Source organism: Pyricularia pennisetigena, chromosome 2 (genome assembly GCF_004337985.1).
Source record: "Pyricularia pennisetigena strain Br36 chromosome 2, whole genome shotgun sequence".
NCBI classification, from domain to species: Eukaryota; Fungi; Ascomycota; class Sordariomycetes; order Magnaporthales; family Pyriculariaceae; genus Pyricularia; species Pyricularia pennisetigena.
This window is the reverse complement of record NC_043741.1, coordinates 2,184,176-2,203,412: the sequence shown is the minus strand read 5'-3', so window position 1 is coordinate 2,203,412 and position 19,237 is coordinate 2,184,176. Positions and strand designations below refer to the sequence as shown.

Genomic DNA, 19,237 nt, shown 5'->3' with positions numbered 1-19,237 from the left:
CCGCCGAAGTCGGACCATGGTTGCTTGGAAATCAGTTAGACTCGGTACCAGACAGAGCAACCCCGGATGAAGAAGAAAAAAAAAGAACAAAAGACTAACTGTAATCCAAAAATAAAAATAAAATAAAAAAGTCATTATCAGAGCAAACTATCTGCCAGAAGCAAGGTGCTGATCCCTTCCCAAGCGGTCAGGAGCAAACCGCAAAAGCTTGCGTCCCCCCGCGTCTCCATCCCCCACATCAGTTGGTGAAAGGAATTGCCAAGAAGCTAAATGAGGTAGTGACACCCAGAGTCTGGACCTTTTGCTGCACTGCATCTTCACCGCCGCAACTTGACCTACCGGACTGGCTGGAGTGGGGGTTTTTTTTATTTTTATTTTATTTTTTATGTATATTTTGTTTTATTTTTGCCACGATATAATGCATCAAACAACCTATTACGTGAACCTTGTGGCCGAAGCAAGGCGGCTTGCAACATACGTACGTGGTATTGCAAGATAATAATTATTGCCAGGTCTGCAAGATTACCACAAAGTATGGATGAGGAGGTGATGCAGCTTGCGACGCGCGCCCGGTCTGGAGACCGGTGAAAAGCCCGGATTACCGCATTGTATTAAGGGACGATTCATTCTGTGGGGATCCAATTTGCATCGTTATCGCGAGAAGAGTTTATTCAACGTTATCATACATCTGGGGCCGGACCCCGCCTCACTGAGATGTACAAACATTGCATCCTGACGCGTATAGCCACGATTGGATCTCTCAAATTATGCGCAATTTAGGTAACTAAATAAGCATCAAAGGCATATAACTGACATCACCTGGTAGTTATCTATAGATAGTTACGAAGCAGTTCGGCGAGGACGACTCAGTGTAACAGGCAAGCTAAAACCTGGCAACTAGCTGTAGACCTAGGAGGCTAGATTGATGCCCACTTTGGCAGGTTGTGCAAATATGACTTACAGATATAGATATGGTGGCGAGAGAGAGGAAAAAAAAAAAAAAAAAAAAGCCCCCAACAAACAGAGGGTTACCTGAATCAGTTACAGAGATAATAATGTTCCATAAAATTTCGCTAACGAGACAGTGGTCAACAGACCCGTCAATTGAGTCCAGAGCAGGCAAAGCCACACACAACCCGTTCACGTTACCTCCCAAGCTCCGCACCCGTTTTCCCCACTGCCGGGTTACCACCCGGTCCCAGTGTTTATTTTCCGGCACTGCAACCGGGACGCACCTTGAAACCTTCTCGTGATATGATATCCGCCCAACACGTTGCCAGGCAGCCCAACCTAGCCTAGCTTTCACGCCCATCGAGATTTCAAAGTCGAGAAGGCGGTCTGCCACGTTGTCTACCCCTTCCTTAGTATCGCGACGGGCGAGTGCAGTCTTGGAGCTACAGCGCCAATTTTCTCGATCCACCACGGCTAGTCCTTCGTTATGCGGGAACGGGCATATTCCGTACGCGTTAGTTGCCAGACCTATTATGTATGTGCATCAAGCCGTTGGGGTCTACGTATGTGGCTGACTGCTTTTTGATGTTGCATCCAGCAATGCAATGCATAAGACACTCGTCTCTGAACCGGCTTGCCAGGCATATATGCGCGACTTCATGGCGTGAACCTTCTTTGGCCTGCGCATCCCGTATCGAGCACAACGTGGGTTTCTCAGTACGTCAAAGGTCAGGTATGCACTATCTCACCTGCTCAACGCCACACCCACGGCTTTCTTGGTAGGTTGGTAAATAGATGAACTGGCTCCAATGCCCAGTTTTCTGTACCTCGCCTAAACGCAACAAGCTATGCGGGGGGCGAGTTGAGCCTCAACGATCAGATTATATTCGTGGCTAACTCGGAAGTTCACCCATCTTGGCAGCCCGGATTTGGATGCTGACCTGAGTGGACTAAACCGTGATCATGATGTTGCCTTGTGTGCACTAACATGGACGGTGCAAGCCTGCTTGGGCGTTCACTAATACCAAGAGACATTGCAATTCAACCCACACTACTCGTTGCAGCAGACCATTGGGATTTCTGAACTGATAGATAGCTGTCAGAACCTCTTAGCGGAAGAAGGCAAAGAAATGCCTGTGCACAGTGCACACTAGGCCTCGTTATGGCGTGTGACATGTTGGCGCGACACCACTGTAATGACATATTTTGTACCCAGATGAGTGGGCGGTTACAGCGATAGAAAGTTGGTGCTAGTCTAGAGGGCCGAGTGCATGGACCACCCCAAGCCGACTGAAGAAAATCAGCTAGGGCGGTTGCCGTATGGGGTATGCATGGTGAGACAGCGTTGTAGCCGTCCGTTATGAGATGTGACCAAAGCCCGTGTGCCCCGGCAAACCAAGTTGAATGATGATGGATGATACTACGTAACCTCTCGTAAGGGATGTTGAGTTTGACTACATACTTTGCATCTGGGACGATTACGGTATATTGATAATTTGATCAAAAGACTGATTATCAACGGAAGTATAAAGGGTCACTGTGGTGGTGGCAATTCTTTCTTCCGTCCGCCACTTCTGTTGTTGTAAGAAAAATAGACCTTGTGTTATCTAGCAGAGATCCTGTTGGGCCCACAGAATATTCTGCATACGGAAATATCTCCAGTACAAAGGTGGTGGCGAGCAAGTAATCACACAATGTTAGCTAGGCCATATGCATTGGCTTTATGTGTCGACATAGATGCCCTTTGATTTACTGTGCCTGTCAGTCCCTGATGCGCACTCTCTGATAAGACAACTAATTATTGGACGTGACAGCGGCACTTTGACCAGTACGTGAGCATTCCACCGATAGCAAACGCAACCAATATTTTCCAAATGGTCGGAAAAAAAAAAAAAAAGACCTAACCCAAAATAGCTCACTGGTGGTGGGTGGACCACCAATCAATCAATGTACTTACTGTAATTACTGCACTTCCGGTTGAACATGCTTCGCTTGCCAACATCGCCTGCAATTTCAGTCTCTCACCAAATGAACGATTTCGGTAACTGCATTCCTTGGTTACCTCTTGCAACAATCTACGGGAGCGCGCCGAAGCGCCGCCGTCGTAAGGACCCGTCCAACAAGGTAGTGACATGAAAAAAAAACCCTCCCAGGTTGGTGATACGAAAATACATCTTTGTACGATACGAGGACAAGTCTACAGGAGATTAGCGATTAGGATCCTCAGGAACACGGGATATCGTTTTGGTTTCTAATCTCAGTGATCGACCATGGGAAATGATCGGACATGTGGGTGGGTGGGCCGACTTGGTCGAGAATCTACCCTCGTCGAGGTAACTAAAAAAAAGAAAAAAAAAAAAAAAAAAAAAAAAAAAAAAAAAAAAAAAGCCCACCCATTGCCAACATTTCTCTGCCCTGCGTGCCCTTTGTAGCCATCTGCCACATGATAACCCAAGAAAGGTCCAGACCTCGATTCGTCGCGAGGGTGGCTGCCACACCTGTCTACCCTGCCATATTGATCATTGGCCAGCGGCCCGGGTTGCCCGCGAATGAAATGAATGTGCATCCGGCTTAACCGAACGGTTTGTCTGCAGTTCGACCCAGAGCCGTCCCCATCCAGTTTTGGTCGGCGGACGCTTCAAGTCGAGGACCGTCTTGCCTTCCTTGGTCCGGAGGTCCCATATGGACAGGCAGGCAGCGGCGAGAAATATCCGCGCCTCTTCGTGTAGGTAGGCGGAGAATGCGACACTACTACGGATTGGCGTGGGATTTGTTGCGAGAGGCCCCCTTGACAGGCCGTACCTTGCTTCCTACATGCTTGACAGGCCCAGCCTTTCCTTCTCACTACGGGATCTTGGATCTTGAGGTTCCCCAGCGAGCGTCGTATTGTCAGGTTTTTGTACTAATCACGTCTGTCGTATCGCGTTGTACGTGGAGACAGACATAAAAAAAAAATCTTTGATATGACTGAACTGGGAGATTTGGCGTTTGTGGCCAAGTCGCAATGGGACGAATCAAGTCGGGTGGAGCAAGGACGTCATGTTTACCGAGCTTGGACGAAGGGTTACGTCCCTGAGCTTGATGGCTAATCGTTTCCGCTACAGTATTTGTGGGCTGTACCTCCGTAGGGTCGACAAGTGTCAGACCAGACCCGCGGGTATGGTTCTTGGGTACAGGCTTGGTCAACCAATATACTATTTGGTACTACTGTATAACAATCAAAGCCTACTATAGTAGATTTTTTTTTTCTTACCTGGATTGTCAGGACCACCAGGCTTGGTCAAGAGATTGGCCAACCAAGTTTAACCATACATATCCGGATCTGCATCCCAGTAATAACCGCTGTGCTCGTAACCAGGAATCGCATTTGTGTGTGTGTGCGTGTGTGCTCCCAGGCTTGTGGACACGGACACGATTCAGCCCGCTAGTCCCCGTTGCTATTTCCAGGTTGACTGAGCATGATATGATTTGAGCGCAATCACATCCTGGAAATTTTGGCGCTTGGTGATCTGAGAATTGGAATACGCAGTAAAGATAGACATCATACCTATAATAGCGACCTACCTATTATTACTACCTTACTCACGTAGCTCTCATGTGCCTTGGCAGGCAGCAAGGCTAAATACCAGCTGAAAACAGAAAAAGATTGGCATGTTTATTCTCTTTTCCGAGAAGCGAAGTACCGAGCAGGCAGGAATTTACAGGCATGCTAGATTTGATAAGGTTGGGGGCTCTTTCATGGGTTGATTGGCATGGTCTGGCTGGTTTGCACCCAGGCGGCTTGTATAATCTAATCTAACAAAATTTCATATCAATCTTTCCTTTCCATGCCACCGTCACCCCCTGGACATACTCTGGCGCACACGATTGAAGTCGACTGGTTGGTACAGGAAGGAATACTGTATAATAGGCGCAATCTCCAAACGTCAGACAAAGGAACGAGTCTGGCCAACCGTTCCAGTTAGCAGAGCGAGAACCGAACAAGGTCCGACTGTACGGCAGAGTTTGCGCCAAGGACATAGCACTTGCATATGGCCGTAGCCGTTGTGCCGGCCACGACAGAAACCACGCGTGCAGAATCTGTGCGTTCCTAGACGAAACCCAATCACTTCGTAATGGCTTGGTGATGACTCTGTTCTGACGAAACGAACACATAAAAAAACAAAAAAAAACAAGCAAAGGACGTGGGCGGGGAATGGCCCGCGTACCTGTCGATCGGGGAAACAATGCAGAAGCAATTACACCGAGTTCCAAAAGGCGCCAAAAAGTAAAACTTTGAAAAGAAAAAAAAATGCTCTCTACAACGATGGACCGTGTAATTTCAGGCAGTGATTGCCTTGATCCGACTAGACATGATTACTGTACAGAGTATCTATAGTAATGGATTGCAGTAGAAATATTTTACTGCTAGATATGCGCAAACCACTTATGGATTAATGCAAGGTAGCTGACGCGAACTCGTGGCCGTCTAAGCCGCAAGCAGTGTCGAGTATTATTGATTGATGATTGATTGATTGATTGATTGATTTGATAGGAAACTGGAAGCATCTCTCTCAACTGACGCCAGCCAGCGCACGTAGCCGCATCTGCAACCTGCACCTGCTGTCTGCAAAGTGTCACTCACTGCCACTGACCACCACACCAAGCGTCTGTCGGCATGCCTGTCAGTGCCAGCGCCAGTGCCCACAACACCACCATCGACCAGGGACCCTCGACCAACACATCCACACACCCACAACCCCAACTTGGCCAGGCCGCCCTTCCCACCCATCTTTTGCTTATCCCGTTTGTCTTCTTGCCGTCGTCTATCTTTTTTTCCAGTCTATTTTTTTTTTCTTTGTACGCCTGCCAAAGAAACAAAACAACATCCATTGTTTTACTATCGAATAATGAATTTTGCGCCGTCCCCACGGGCGCAACACGGCCGACTATGAGCGAAGACGCCGACAAGGAAGAAACGGTGCTTAGCCCATCGCATGGCGCCAGTGAAAATAATAATGCAGGCACGGATACTCCAACACCAGCCGCCCAATTGACGACCCCAACGCCGCCGACACGAGCCACAATGTCGCCCAAGGACGGGGCATCCCCTCCGGTACCACCTGCACCCCTACTCGAATCTTCTGACGCGAATAGGGGCTACAACAACATCAACAACAACAACAACAACAACAACAACCACCAACACGATCTCTTCTCGAGCCCCAATTCCGCATCGACCGCAACGCCTCACAGCGGCGCCTTCAGCCCAGTTCTTGCGTCGCCGTCCCCGGGAACATGCACGTCCCCGGAAGCTGATTTGAGTTTGCAACTTGTACCAAAGAGCGCCACTGTGGAACCCACAAAGGCCAGAACGACAGCTTCTTTGTCCTCACAGGTGGAAACGCCACTAGCATCTACTAGTTCTGGCATTGAGGGCGACGCTGCTTTAAACAAGGCGCGGCTGATTGACGCTGGTGCAGCATCGGCAACGGACCCTCGGGAGGATCTGCAGTCCCCCAAAGAAGGGCGTCGATCCGCCACAGTTTCGGCCGGGGAAAAATCCGTGTCCAACTGCAAGAGCAATCTCGAAACCCAAGTCATCAACACCGGCATCGCCACCAACGGATCCGGCAGCGTGACCAGCAGCCCTACGCGTATGCGTATCGTGCGCCCGAAAGCCTCGAGGCCACAACTACCCAACCTACACTCCGAGCTCCATTCCCTGCACTCTTCCGAAACCCCACGAAGTGCCGTGGCCCTGTCCCGCGCATCCTCGATCCGAAGCGTCTGCAGCAACGCACCCCTCCAACATCCGACTCCTGAATTGAACGCCAAGTCAGGTGCATACATTGGCAACGTAGCCGCGCTGGAAGCGACTGCAGAGCGCTTTTCCATGACCTCGTCCATTGAGGACGCCATCCGCGACGCCCACACCCAGCTGAAAAGGAGGGACAGCCAGCGGTCCATGATCCTGGCCTCACAACTTCAACACAACAGCGACAATTTCGACAATAGTAGCGTCGTCAGTGACGCTCCTCCACCGCCCTTCTCGCGACATCTCTCCATCGCCAGCCTCAACAGTGCCGCAAGATCTGGAGGATACTCTCCCAGCGGCTACGTCATGTCGCCCACTCACTCTCTGTCGAGGACGAGGTTGAGATCCGCCAGCAAGGCCAGCTCGACTGGACCCCCCTCATCTGTCATCGGCGACGTGATCCCAGAGGATGGCAGCCCCGTGCTTTCGACCGACGACAACTTGATCCCGCCGCTCCCCATCTCACGCCATGGGCCAGGCAAGAGCTCCGTCCGCAGCGTCGTATCCGCCAAGAAGCTCTCTCTTGCGGAGATTGCTGAGAACGAGCCGCCGACGACACTCACTCATGACGCACTCAACGAGGCCGACCAGCTCCTCTCGCCAGTCATCTCGGAGAATGCAGCACAGGATAGCACCATCCGTCCGACCCCCGCACAACTAGCACAGATGGGGCTGGACCAGAGAACTCCCAACGCGAACGGGCATTGGGACGACACACCCAACGCCGAAACGTGGTCGCGCAGGCCACGGTTGGACATGCAAGACTCAAACGGCGGAGCCGACGCATCGAGAGAGCAAGGGTACTTCCCCCAGGACGCTTATGGAGAGTCCCAGGGCCATTACCGTGCTGAGTCGCAGTTGTCAGGGCACGGCTCCGAAAATGATCATTTTGATGATGCATTCGGAGACTTTGATGGTGTTCACTGCGATCCCAACCACTTCGACTTTGATGGTCCGTTTCACAACCAGCTGGGTGAACACGATTATCATCAACAGCAGCAACAGCATGAACAGCTGCTCACCCAGCCGCATGATGTATTTACACAAAACCACGAAGACATGCAGCAGCAGTACGGTCAATCAGAGGCTCCGCGCCCTCAACCGAGGAGACCGCTGGAGCGACCTCAGTCGTATTTCGACCCTACCACTGGGCAGGATATGCTGTACTACCCTGCTCCGGTCCCGGCGATGCTGAACTTGCCTCCAAAACTGTCAAAGAAACCAAAAACTGCGGTCAGAAATGCACGCTATTCCAAGGTGTTGGAGACCATGGCGCAGGAGGGTCGGGCATCTCGCGTATGGCTTGCCGAGCCCAACGCAGGACCCGATTTCGGTACTGAATTCATGCACGAGCCGCGTCAGTCTGTGTCGCACGACGCCTCGGAGCCATCGCAAGATATGTCTTCAGGAAAGCCTAGCGCGTCGCCCACCAAGACAGAGTTCCATCCCCAAGAACTTCGTCGGCCCGCAAAATTGAGGGAGGCGGATAAGCGCATGTCAAGGTTATCACTGATGCCGTCTGATGTGCCGCCTCAAGTGAGGGCATCGGCCTTTTTCGATTCGCCCTCGACCGTGCCTCGCATTGAACTCAAAGGTGGCTCGGCGATGCAGACTCTAGACAGCATCCTGGATGCGTCGGCCCACGCTCCCGTCAGTGCCTTTACGGACCATACATTCGCCGGAACTCTTGGCGAAGAGGTATACGGTGCGGAAAAGAAAAAGAAAAAGAAGAAGCACAAGGCGCAAAAATTATCGGTGGCGTCTGTTGATCACAAGCGCGATAGTGCCTCGACCGTGCGGGAGGCGAAGGAACGTTCATCTTTCTTGGGCATCCTCGCGGGCGGAAAGTCACGCACGAGCCACGACGGCTCTGACCGAAACTCAGCTATGGCCAGCTCCAAGGGCAGTATCCAAGGCGACGGCGGCTCCCAGAAACGCCGCGAGATTGAGGGCAGGGAAGGCGAGGTCATGTCGCCCACCACAGAGATGCTGGCGCCCGACGAGGACGAAAAAGAATCATCCTCGGGAGAAGAAGAGGATGATGATGATGACGAAGACGACGAAGGCGACGACGACGACGACGACGTATACCACGGTCCACCCACAACTCTCCTGGCAGAACTTCAGCTCCGAAAGCATCAACAGAAAATGCGTACTCGACCCATCAACAAGGCGCACCCCAATGGCCTCCACACGACGCTGCTGGAGCTCGACGCAGTCGCCGAAGTCGAACGAAAGAACCGCCGGGGTAAACGCGTGAACCTCGCCTGGGAAGACCCATCGCTGGCGAACGCCGACTTGTCCGATGACGAGGACATTCCGTTGGCAATGCTACAGGCGATGCGTGGCAACCCCACCGGTGACATTGCCGCTGTCGTCGCCGACGTCAACCGGCCGCTCGGGCTGATGGAGCGTCGCGAAATGGAGGAGAACGAACCGCTGAGCCGTCGTCGTGACAGAATCCAAGGTCGCGAGACGATGCAGCCGACCTCGGTCTACCTCAACCCAGTCAGTCAGACGCGTGCTAGCCAAATCACCCTCTCGCCTGCCATGGCAGGCGTGAATGCGCACTTGCGTCAGTCCCAGGCAAACCTCGCCCCGCCCGTCACCCACACGGCTCCAGGTCCGCAGCCAGGGCCTGACGATGACGAGGATGAGGATGAGCCTCTCGGTGACCGTATGCGCCGGCTCAAGGCGCGCGAGGACAAAGCGAACCCTCTCCCACTCGCCAGGCCCGTCAGTACCGCCTTCACTGTCGAGATGATGAGTCAACTGGGGGTGGGCGAAACTGAGACGGAAGCCCAGAGCAAATCTCCAAAGGGCAAGGCCGCCGACGCAGCCCCGGAGGAAGAGGAGACGCTGGGCCAGCGCCGCCGACGCCTGCAGGCTGAGCGCGAGGCGCGAGAGCGCGAAATGAACGTCAACGCCGGTGCGCTGCACGCATTGACGGGCGGTGCCGGACTGGGTGCTCGGAGCTTGGAGCCGCCCAGCGCCCCCGGCTATAACAGGCTCACCAAGAAGATCAGCCTGGCCGACGTCCTGGGCGCGCACCCGGTCAGCGATGCCAAAGGCCAGATGGACCCCCGCGAGGCAGAAAGGCTGAGACTCCAAGCCGAGGCCGAGCGGGCGGCCCGAGATCACGAGACAAAGATGCGAAGCCTTCGCGCGCAGCAGTCGTCGTCCCAGCTCTCGGCGGTCGGCGACAACCCGCGCGGCGTCGGTGTGCCGACCTCGATAGGCATCGGAGCCCAGCGTCAGGTCAGCGGCTTCCAAGGCGGCCGCTTCAACGACGGCGCCGGCGGCGGCACGGCCCTGCCTATCGGTGCGGCGCAGGATGGGCCCGGACACGGAAGCTGGGGAAGGCCCTTGCATCAGGGAGGCCGCACGAGCATGTACGGAAACGGTTTCCCTGCCGGCCAACACTACGCACAACCGGCATACGGATACGCCCAGCCTTACGGACAAATGATGGGTGTGCAACAGGACATGGTCGAGAAATGGAGACAGGGTGTCCTCTAAGGAGCATGATGCCGACAAACGAGAAATCCAAGCAATCGCCCACCCCATGATATGCGATTCAAGGCAAACCAACCGAGAAAAAAACCAAAAAAAAAAAAAAAAAAAAACCACTTTATTTTCCTTTGTAAAACACAGATCCAGGGAGGGAAACGATAGTTAATGAACTCACAGCAATCAATACATACATGGGCGAGGTCGAGTAATTCTGACTCTTGAGCGATACAAGCTCATGATGCCCTCCAGTCTGGGAAGGGCGAGGTTTCTCTTTTTACACTCCTCTCCCCAACAGACAAACCCCACACAACAGAGAGTGTTTGATACACTGCCTTTCTTTTCTTCTTTTTTTTCTCTCTCTGTCTCTTTTTCTTTTGTCTTCCTTTTTGTCCTCTCTTTCTCTTTCCTAGTTGCATGGCGAAGCGGCGGCAACATGACACGAAGGCGGGAGTCTCGGCATATATCATAGCTTTCGTCAGCATTTTTTTTTTTTCTTTCTTCCTTCTCCCACCACCCCGCGCGTGGATATGACGTTTGTTTTCTTTTCTTTGAATATCAGATATTCAGGAGGCATGTAAAACTGTAAACCAACTATGTCTAGTCTAGTCTAATAACGCGCAAAACTCAATACTACTACGACTACTACTATTACTACTACTACTACTACTACAATGGTCCGTTCACTGTTACTTGACTTGGTGGGATTCCCTAGAAGTTGCTTATTTCAACACTACACATGGCAGTGGACACGAGCCAGGGACGGCGCCCGGGAGGTGTCAAAAGATTATAATATTCGAACCAACTTGACACAGCCTGCATAGGTTGTATTTATACTACTTGTTGCTATAGTGGTATTATATGTGCGTCACAAGCCATGTACACTGAATTGTTGCTTAGGGGTGATAATAACCAAAGAAAAACAAACAAGAAAAAGGGGGGGTATCCATCTTCATCAGCATGCTCCCGGTTTATCGGGAATAAGAAAGACATCGAAGGCCTGCTCAATACTGTGTGTGTGTTACTCCATTCTGTCTTCACGACTGAATCTCCATTACCATTAATTATTCTCGACCAAGCTCATCATACCAAATGGTTGCCCAATGCCTTCATAACTGTTTATGTTTCGGAATCCCGATCTGGTGCCGTCTACTTGAGGCTGAACAGCAGCAAAGCCCTTTTCTAAGCGGCTATCTTGCTGGCAGCAGGCTTTTCTGGTGCTCCTGAGACGCCCTGAGTACGGGGATCATCGGCAAATGCGATATGATTGCCGTCTTTGCTCTTCTCTTCCTCTCCGTCCAACGACTTGCCACTGTCGTTGTCGGTCTTGTTGTTTTCCGGAATCTTGGTCTTCTGCCCGCCGGTGCTTTTTTCTTGGTCGTCCGCATCCGAGCGGCGAGGGTGGTCATTGCCAGACTGCTCCGTGCTTTCCCGCTTGCTGTTCTCCTCATCCTCCTTGCGTCTCTCGCCCGCATGCTCGGAAACCTGCTTCTTCTTCTCCCTCTTGACCTTCCGTTCGTCCTTGCTACGGCCGTCACTCTCGCGCCGGGCACCCTTCTCAACGACTTGCTCGAGTCGACCCTCCTCAATCCCGGTGAGCGCGCGCTGAGCGATTTCGACGCTTTCAAAGGCAGCACCAATGCCACGTCGACGCCTCGCCGAGAGCCGGCCTCGGATGCCTCCAGACTGTTTGCGCTCCGCCTCCTCCAGTGCACGTGCAAGACGCTGCAGAACTTTCCAGCCATCGAGGATGCGTTCGGTAAGCTTCTGCTGCCCTTCACGGTCTAGCGACTGCCACTCCCGATGGGCCTGCACTATACGAGCCCTGCGGAGGTGTTTGACTGGCGATCGTCCCTTCTCCAGCTGCTTGGCCACGCCCTTCAAAGTGTACGCACCAGGCCCAGCTATGGCAGCAAAGTTTTTGAGCACAAATCCCATCATGCCCATGCCGACGCCTTTTGCAAAGCCTTTGGCGCCCGAGTCTCGCGCGCCACGCACGGGGAGGCGAACGACGCCGGTAAAGGCGTCGTAAACGCCATAGCCGAATTCGCGTCGTGCTGCCCGCAGTCCCGACCGCATGCCAGTCACACGCAAAGGCCTTCTCACAGTATCATCTCCGTAGAGACGCGGTGCGTTGTGGAAACCTTGGGCTACTGCGAGCGACATGTCGACGGGTGCCCGTGCCAATGCATGTGCCGACTTGCCAAAGCCCTTCCCTACGTTCTGCGCAAAGTCATGGGCTCGGCTCGTCTCCTCCGAGGTGTCCGTAGTGGCAGTTGTAGCCAAGGAACTAGCGTAGCTCTCCCGGCGGGGATTAGCACCACCTTTTTGTGACTCTGAGGGAGGCTCCTTTGAAGGTTGGGCATGATCTTGGGCTTGGGTATGTTCAAGCTCATTACCAGCCTTGTCTTTATCCGCATCTTGGTTGCCGTTTTCTGACACTTTCCCTTTTGTCTTTGGCTCCTCCTCCTTGGAATTAGAAGTGCCGGCTGGCGTCCGCGAGGAGGCACCCTGGCTAGAATTGACCTGCTTCTCAGATGGCTCGGTAGACTTTGACTTGGAAGAGTCGTCCTTCTTGTCCTTTTCAGTCTCGGCCTTTGCGTCCTGACCTTTGGCCTCCTGAGCCTTTTCTCGGGCTTCGCGGCGTGCTCTTCGCTTCTCTTTCTTCTCCTTGCGCTCTCTCCTTTTGCTTGAGCTTTTGGCAATGCGCATCGGCACACTTCCCACACCTCCGACAACATCACCAACCGTAGTGACTAGAGAGCCAGCCAGACCCGTCACAGGCTCTCCTGGGCCCTCAAAATCGTTCCATTCCCGGTGGCGAATGAGCTTGAGCTTGCGCCAGGACAGTGCATTCTTACTGGCAAGGATATCTGCGGCGATGGCACTGAGGCGTATGTTGGTGTGCTTGAGATGCCAGATTGCCACGCGGTCTTCGAGGACGCAGCAGCGCATAGAATGTGTTCCCTGAAGCGTCAGATGCTTGTGAAACGATTTGCATGCGTTTTCAGCCCCGTCGCCTTCTTGCTCTATGTCTCTAGCGATCTCGGTGGCCGCCTGCTTGGCTTCATCGCTGAGGCAGTATTTTATCCCCTCGGCCAGCTTCTCCGCGGTGAGACGTTTGTAGGGCACAGGCTCGGGGCCGGCACCGCAGCGCTCCAGCATGCTACCCCAGAAGTGCTGATCGCCGAAGAAAGGTACAACCATTGTTGGTTTGCCACACTTTAGCGAGATCGCCGTCGTCCCGGCACCGCCGTGGATGACACAAGCAGAGACGCGAGGGAATAGCCAGTCGTGAGGAGTATTCTCGAGCATGTAGACGTTGTCGGGAACATTCTCACCACCGAGCTTCCCCCAGCCTTTGGAAACCAAAGCTCGCACACCGGCTTGCTTCACAGCCTCGAATATCATCTCGGTGAAGCGGTCAGGGTCGTCTACCACGATGGACCCAAATCCGATGTATATTGGAGGGTCGCCATCGTCCAAAAACTTGACCAAGTCATCTGGTGGCTTGAATGAAGAGGCCAGGTCAAGGAACACAAAACCTGAGATATCAATCTCGTCGCCCCAGTCCTCTGGCTTGGGGACCAGCCCAGGACTCCAAAGATAAGTGAAGGGAACATGAAGTCGATATGTAGCGCCGGGTGCCCAGAGAGTCGAGACTGGATCCAAACCCAGTGTCTTCACTCGAAAATCGTTGACCAGGTCGCCCAGCCCTTGCCATACCATCATCTCGACCAGTGGATATGATATAAAGTTCGTGTATCCGGGGTCGACGTTGGATGTTTTGATGCTGGCAAGCGGGTGAGGGAATGCCTGCGTGGGAGTGTACGGGAAGGTGAACATGAGATGCAGCGGGATCCCCAAGGCTTCAGCGATGTGGTAGTGTGCGAAACTAGGAGGGTTGGCAATGATGGCATCTGCAATGAATGGGGGCTTGTCACCCATCAATCGCACGTTGTCCTGGTCCTTGGGGTCGTCTGTTGCATGGATGCAAGCCCTCCAAAAACCCTCAAACATCTCCGCCATGGCTGCTCTCCTGCGGCCAATGTCTCCAGCCTTGACGGTCTCCAGTTTGGGTATCATACCGGGGTTCTTGACCATAAAGGCCATCAACTCCGACGGGTCACCTCCCACTGAGAAAAACTCCAGACCCGAGTCCTTCTCAACAAAATCTTTAAATGCCGGGTGGGTAGCGATGCGGACTCGGTGGCCATATTGTTGCTTGAGAACTTGACCGATCTTCAAGAAAGGTTGAGCATCTCCACGGGATCCAATAACCATAATGACAATGTTGAGTTTCGGGCAGGGTATGTTAGCCATTGCAACTGTAGTCACCGACGACGCCCTCGAGCCCGCAGGCCTCGAGACATAATCATCGACATCCTCGTCGTCTGACGTGGCCTCCTTTGCCTTGGGTACGACCTTCTTAACTGCCGACCCGATGGCCTTTGCGAGGTACCCAGTGCTACTGGTGTCGTTCACCGAGATGGACAGACGACCGTCGCGCTTAACTTTACCCTTGGTGTGGTAGTTGTCGTTGCCCACCCGGAACTTCCTATAAGGGTCGTCGCTCTTTTGTTTCTGCAACTTCTTTTTGGCGCGCTTCTGTTTCTTGTCCTGCTGAGCCTGGGTCATTTCATCCTCCGAGGACGAAGACGAGCTGCTAGAGTCGTCCTGGTCACCTCGCCACAGCGCCCGCTGCATATCGGGTATGTTTGTGCCGGCCCGCTGCAGGCGTCCGGGCACGCCCGAGAAGCGGCGCGAGCCTTCCCGGCGAGGTATCGCTTCGGTCATCGCCCGCTGGCCCCGGAGCGGCCGTGGCCTGAATTGCTCTTCGTCGCCCGAAAATCGCTGGAGTGGGTCGGAAAGCGTCTTGGGCGGGTGCTCGCCTGGTTTTGGGGGCTCGGGTTTCTTGCCAGCACTTGCGCTACAGCCGACATCCGTGGTTTGGTTCTTCCAGTCCTCGGGATGGGGAGGCACAAGCGTCGGATAGGCGACGTTACCCGTCTCTTTGTCGCGGAGGACCGTGGCATCCTTGCCATCGTTTCTTCTCTCCGTCTCGAACGACAGCTCTTGCTCAGACGACGACCGAGACTTGAGTTCCTTGGTCGTGTTGAAAACGAGATTTCCGGCGGCAGCCATGGCTGCGGTCGTGCCCTGAGTGGCCAAGCAACCTAGAAAGCTAACCTAGCTGCCTGAGCTCGAGTGTCAAGTGGTTTGAACGGCGGCTGTAGCTTCATTCCTTGGTCGGCGGCTGTTGATACAGGACCGAGGCGGTTGATAAAGGCGATGGCGTCGAAAAATTAAAGTGGTCAAATAAAACAATGTTTAAGTTCTGGAGCTCATCATCGAATAAATTTGGTCAAAGACTAGGGTAAGGTAGTCAATGTTACTTTTGGTCTCATCGGATGTCTAGGTGATGGGGGAGGACCGGCAGGCAGGTGTTGGTCAATGAACCGGGCCGTGTTAGCTTATGTCGAAGCGCTAGGCCAAGTCAGCTCAGATGGCGCACGAAATATGTGTATGCACCGTCAAAACTTCTTGGGGCTGACTCTTTCTACAAAGGTAGTACAGTACAGCTCTGGCAGGCACGATACAATGTTACCCCGTCCAGTTCCTCAAAAAAACAAAAGCATGTGGCTAAGACGGGTGTACCGTAAGGCAGTCTTGCGCACCCCAGGCCGCGTCAGGAAAATGTGAAGGAACGCGATTTCGATGACATCATCATTTGGTCGGGTTGACTTGGTGAAATTTAATTGATCTACTGCGATGAGATTAGTCGACCTAGCCCTGCAGTCAGGTTTCATCGCTACCCGACTTGTCCTCCACATTGAGGCGTCTGAGCCGAGCACAGACTGGCATATCTCTGATTGGTGGTACCAGCGTGCCGATAGCCTAAATGAGCTTAGCTCTTGAGTGGTTTGGTCTTTTGGAACTGAATTTAATTTCTCCAGATGGGCCCATCATTGTACATTGTACACAAACTTGCGACCCGTGCTGGAGCAACTCATCCGCATTTCCATCTCAAAATAGACCTCTTATTCGCCAATTCTTGGATGCCAATTTTATACAATCGCTAGCAACCGGACGCAACTACTGCTAGACGAAAGACAAAAAATTACCAAAAGAACAAAACAAGTTTTTCGAAAGTGGTTGTGCATAATCTCCCCGGTTTACTACTCTGGTCCTTATTTCCTATTATGTTATCTACTTGTGCATCCATCACATGTGCCCGAATCATCAACCAGTCCAGACCTACCGATCATCCTGGATCCCACACCACCAGGGTATGATGTATGCCTGTATGATGCGATGGGGTTTGCGGACGGGGCGCCATGCCGGTAAGACCTTGTGCTTTTTTTTTTTTTTCCCTCCCATGCAGGCAAGCCATACGAACCTTAACAAAAGGTATCCCGACCCAACGATTACACAAAAGATCGAAATCGATTCGATCTCTCTTAGAAATTGCCAAACCCCATCCTCCCCCGACATCAGGTCCTCAACTTGAGCGCGATCCAGCCCGCTATCCGATACCCTGCAATGATGCCGACCATGATGCCAACGTCTCGGCCCATGTGACCCGTACTGTAGCCGTACTGCCTCAGCACGCCCTCGCCGGCGATCCTGCATTTGTCGGCAAGCTCCGTGACGTACATGCACTGGCACGACTCTCCGCAGCCGTAGGAGCGGTCGGCGAACTCGTTGATCATCATGCCTTCAAAGACGTACTTTTGGTAGTCCCAATAGTGAAAGACGTATTTGTAGAAGACGTTTAAGATGGTCGGTTGGACTATTGTCGGACACCAGGCACATGTCAGTTGGTGCGCTCAGTCTTTGTTTTCCTTTTTTTTTTCATGCTTGTTTCCAGATCCGCAGGGGGTTCGCTCACCCATGAAACCATTCACCGACATCCACAGGCCGTTGGCGAAAGCCACGAGAGCCAGGGAGATGACGAAGCTGGGGAACAGGGAGGTGAACAAGACGACCAGGCTCTCTGCGGCCAAGAGGTCGAGAAAGACCCACATGACCCATACGAAAAACGCATGTGCGGTCGGCTGGAAGTTGTTGAGCCAGTACGATATGGCTGAGAAGGAGATGGCAATAATGACTGGGTTTATTTTGTTTCTAGTCAGCCCCATCTCTCTAGCCCATCGGACAAGCACGCACTGATACCAAGGGGAAGCGGATCACCAACATAAATACGGAATACCAATGAGGAAATTCGACACCATGAATGCTGTTGCACCATACAAACCGTTGTGGTGCTCCTTGACATACTGCAGGCGATCTTCGATGAACGACGGCACATAGGCAACCGCCATGAAGGACATGAAAGCTGAGCCAAAGACTGGCGGAAGAACGTGGTCAGTGAACAAGCGCGTCAAGAAACAGCACGAGCAACAACGTGAAGAGATAACTCGGCTCACAAATGGCGTTGATAAACGGTTGGATGGAGCTCTGTTCAGGCTCGAGCCGAAGCCACACGGTGCCCATCATGATGGCTAGACCTGTATACATGGCCATTCTGATTCCATAGGCAACCACATCGCGGTGGCTTTTGATAAAGGAGCGATGGAGGAGCGTCAGGACCAGGCTGAGCTGACCAGGCTTCTTTTCGGAATGGCCATCCGAGCCGGCGAGGTTCCCTGCACCTGTCGACCCAAACGACCCCAGCTGCCGCAGATCAGCCCGCAGCTGCTGGCAACAAGACGAGCTGGCCCATGCGTCTTGCAGCCTGCCCAGCAGGGCCTGCGCGTTCTCCCTGTCCTCGGCAAAGTCGACGTTGATCAGCTCGAGCAGCCACTCGGCCGGGTTGGAGTGCAGCGGGACGGTGAGGCCGATCGACTGGTAATAAGGGACGACCTCGGCGACGGGCCCAAAGTAGTGCTGCTTGCCCTGAGACAGGAGGCAGAGTTTATCAAAGAGCATAAAGGTCGAGGTCGACGGCTGGTGTATACTGGCGATCACGATCAACTTATACGTGCAATAGCTTGGTAAGCAGAGGTCGAAAGTGGGAGCGAAAAGAGAAGAAGAAAAAAACCCACCTTGTTACGCTTGGCCACGTTTCTCAAGTAGCTGATGACCTCCCTGCTGGCAGCCGAATCAAGCCCGCTCGTCGGCTCGTCGAGAAAGAGGATCTTTGGGCTAGTGATGAGCTGGCTGGCCACACCAACCCGGCGCTTCTGACCACCGCTAATGCCCTTGCGGATCGGTGTGCCGATCAACGTGGAGGCCTGGTCGGACAGGCCAAACGCGGCCAGGAGTCCATCGACGCGCCTGATCCTCTCCGTGCCCGAGAGCGAACCGCTGCTGGTGGAGAGGCGCGATGCAAACATCAGAGTCTCCCGGACGGTCAGGGACCCGATCAGTGCATCCTCCTGCTCCACAAAGCAGCTCATCTGTCGGAAGGCGGCCCGAGTGGGCTCCGCGCCGTTTACGAGGACTGCCCCGTCGGTGGATCCGGCTCCGGTCGGTCGCGAGGCCAGCATGTTTAAGAGGGTCGTCTTGCCGCAGCCCGAGGGGCCCATGAGTGCGACGAGTTCGCCTGGTTGAACGACGTGAGTGGTTAGATGCATCACAAACGTTAACAGGTTTGCGGGGCTTTTTGTACGCCGAGTTTCTCGTACCTGCGTTGACAATGCCCTCAACCTGGTCAAGAATGAGTCGCGGCTGCTTCGTGTCCCTATCGGTCACCTTGACGGTGACGTTTGTCCACGAGATGGACTTGACCGTGTTGTTGAGGAGATGCGCCCCCGAGGCCGACGAAGACTCGATATCCGCTCCGTCCTTGCCGAGGTCTGAAGCGTGCTGGGAGTGAAAGTCGGACCGGTGATCAGTCGGCTGGGCCGACTGTGAATAGTCACGATGGGCACTCATGTTGGCCAAGACGAACCAGTGCACTAGATGCGGGTAAAAAAAAAAACGAAAAAAAGCGGAGGCAAAGGCCTCTCCGTGACAGATATCAACAGAGATCAC

At 53.3% G+C, this 19,237-nt stretch overlaps 3 protein-coding genes across 3 annotated transcripts; 1 reads left to right on the top strand and 2 right to left on the bottom strand.

Annotated features, from left to right (window-relative positions):
• Positions 1-5,881: 5,881 nt before the first annotated feature.
• Positions 5,882-10,267, top strand: PpBr36_00597 (uncharacterized protein; the record flags this gene model as incomplete). The annotated part of the gene is made up of 1 exon (XM_029887789.1): positions 5,882-10,267. One exon carries the CDS (start codon positions 5,882-5,884, stop codon positions 10,265-10,267), a length of 4,386 nt encoding a protein of 1,461 aa, XP_029752579.1.
• A 1,173-nt stretch (positions 10,268-11,440) lies between these two features.
• Positions 11,441-15,403, bottom strand: PpBr36_00596 (uncharacterized protein; the record flags this gene model as incomplete). The annotated part of the gene is made up of 1 exon (XM_029887788.1): positions 11,441-15,403. One exon carries the CDS (start codon positions 15,401-15,403, stop codon positions 11,441-11,443), a length of 3,963 nt encoding a protein of 1,320 aa, XP_029752578.1.
• A 1,349-nt stretch (positions 15,404-16,752) lies between these two features.
• PpBr36_00595 (uncharacterized protein) lies at positions 16,753-19,138 on the bottom strand (the record flags this gene model as incomplete). Its single annotated transcript, XM_029887787.1, has 6 exons — positions 16,753-17,051; positions 17,151-17,369; positions 17,457-17,609; positions 17,689-18,235; positions 18,307-18,806; positions 18,889-19,138. The coding sequence occupies 6 exons, from the start codon at positions 19,136-19,138 to the stop codon at positions 16,753-16,755; spliced, it is 1,968 nt and encodes a 655-aa protein (XP_029752577.1).
• Between the last annotated feature and the right edge of the window lie 99 nt (positions 19,139-19,237).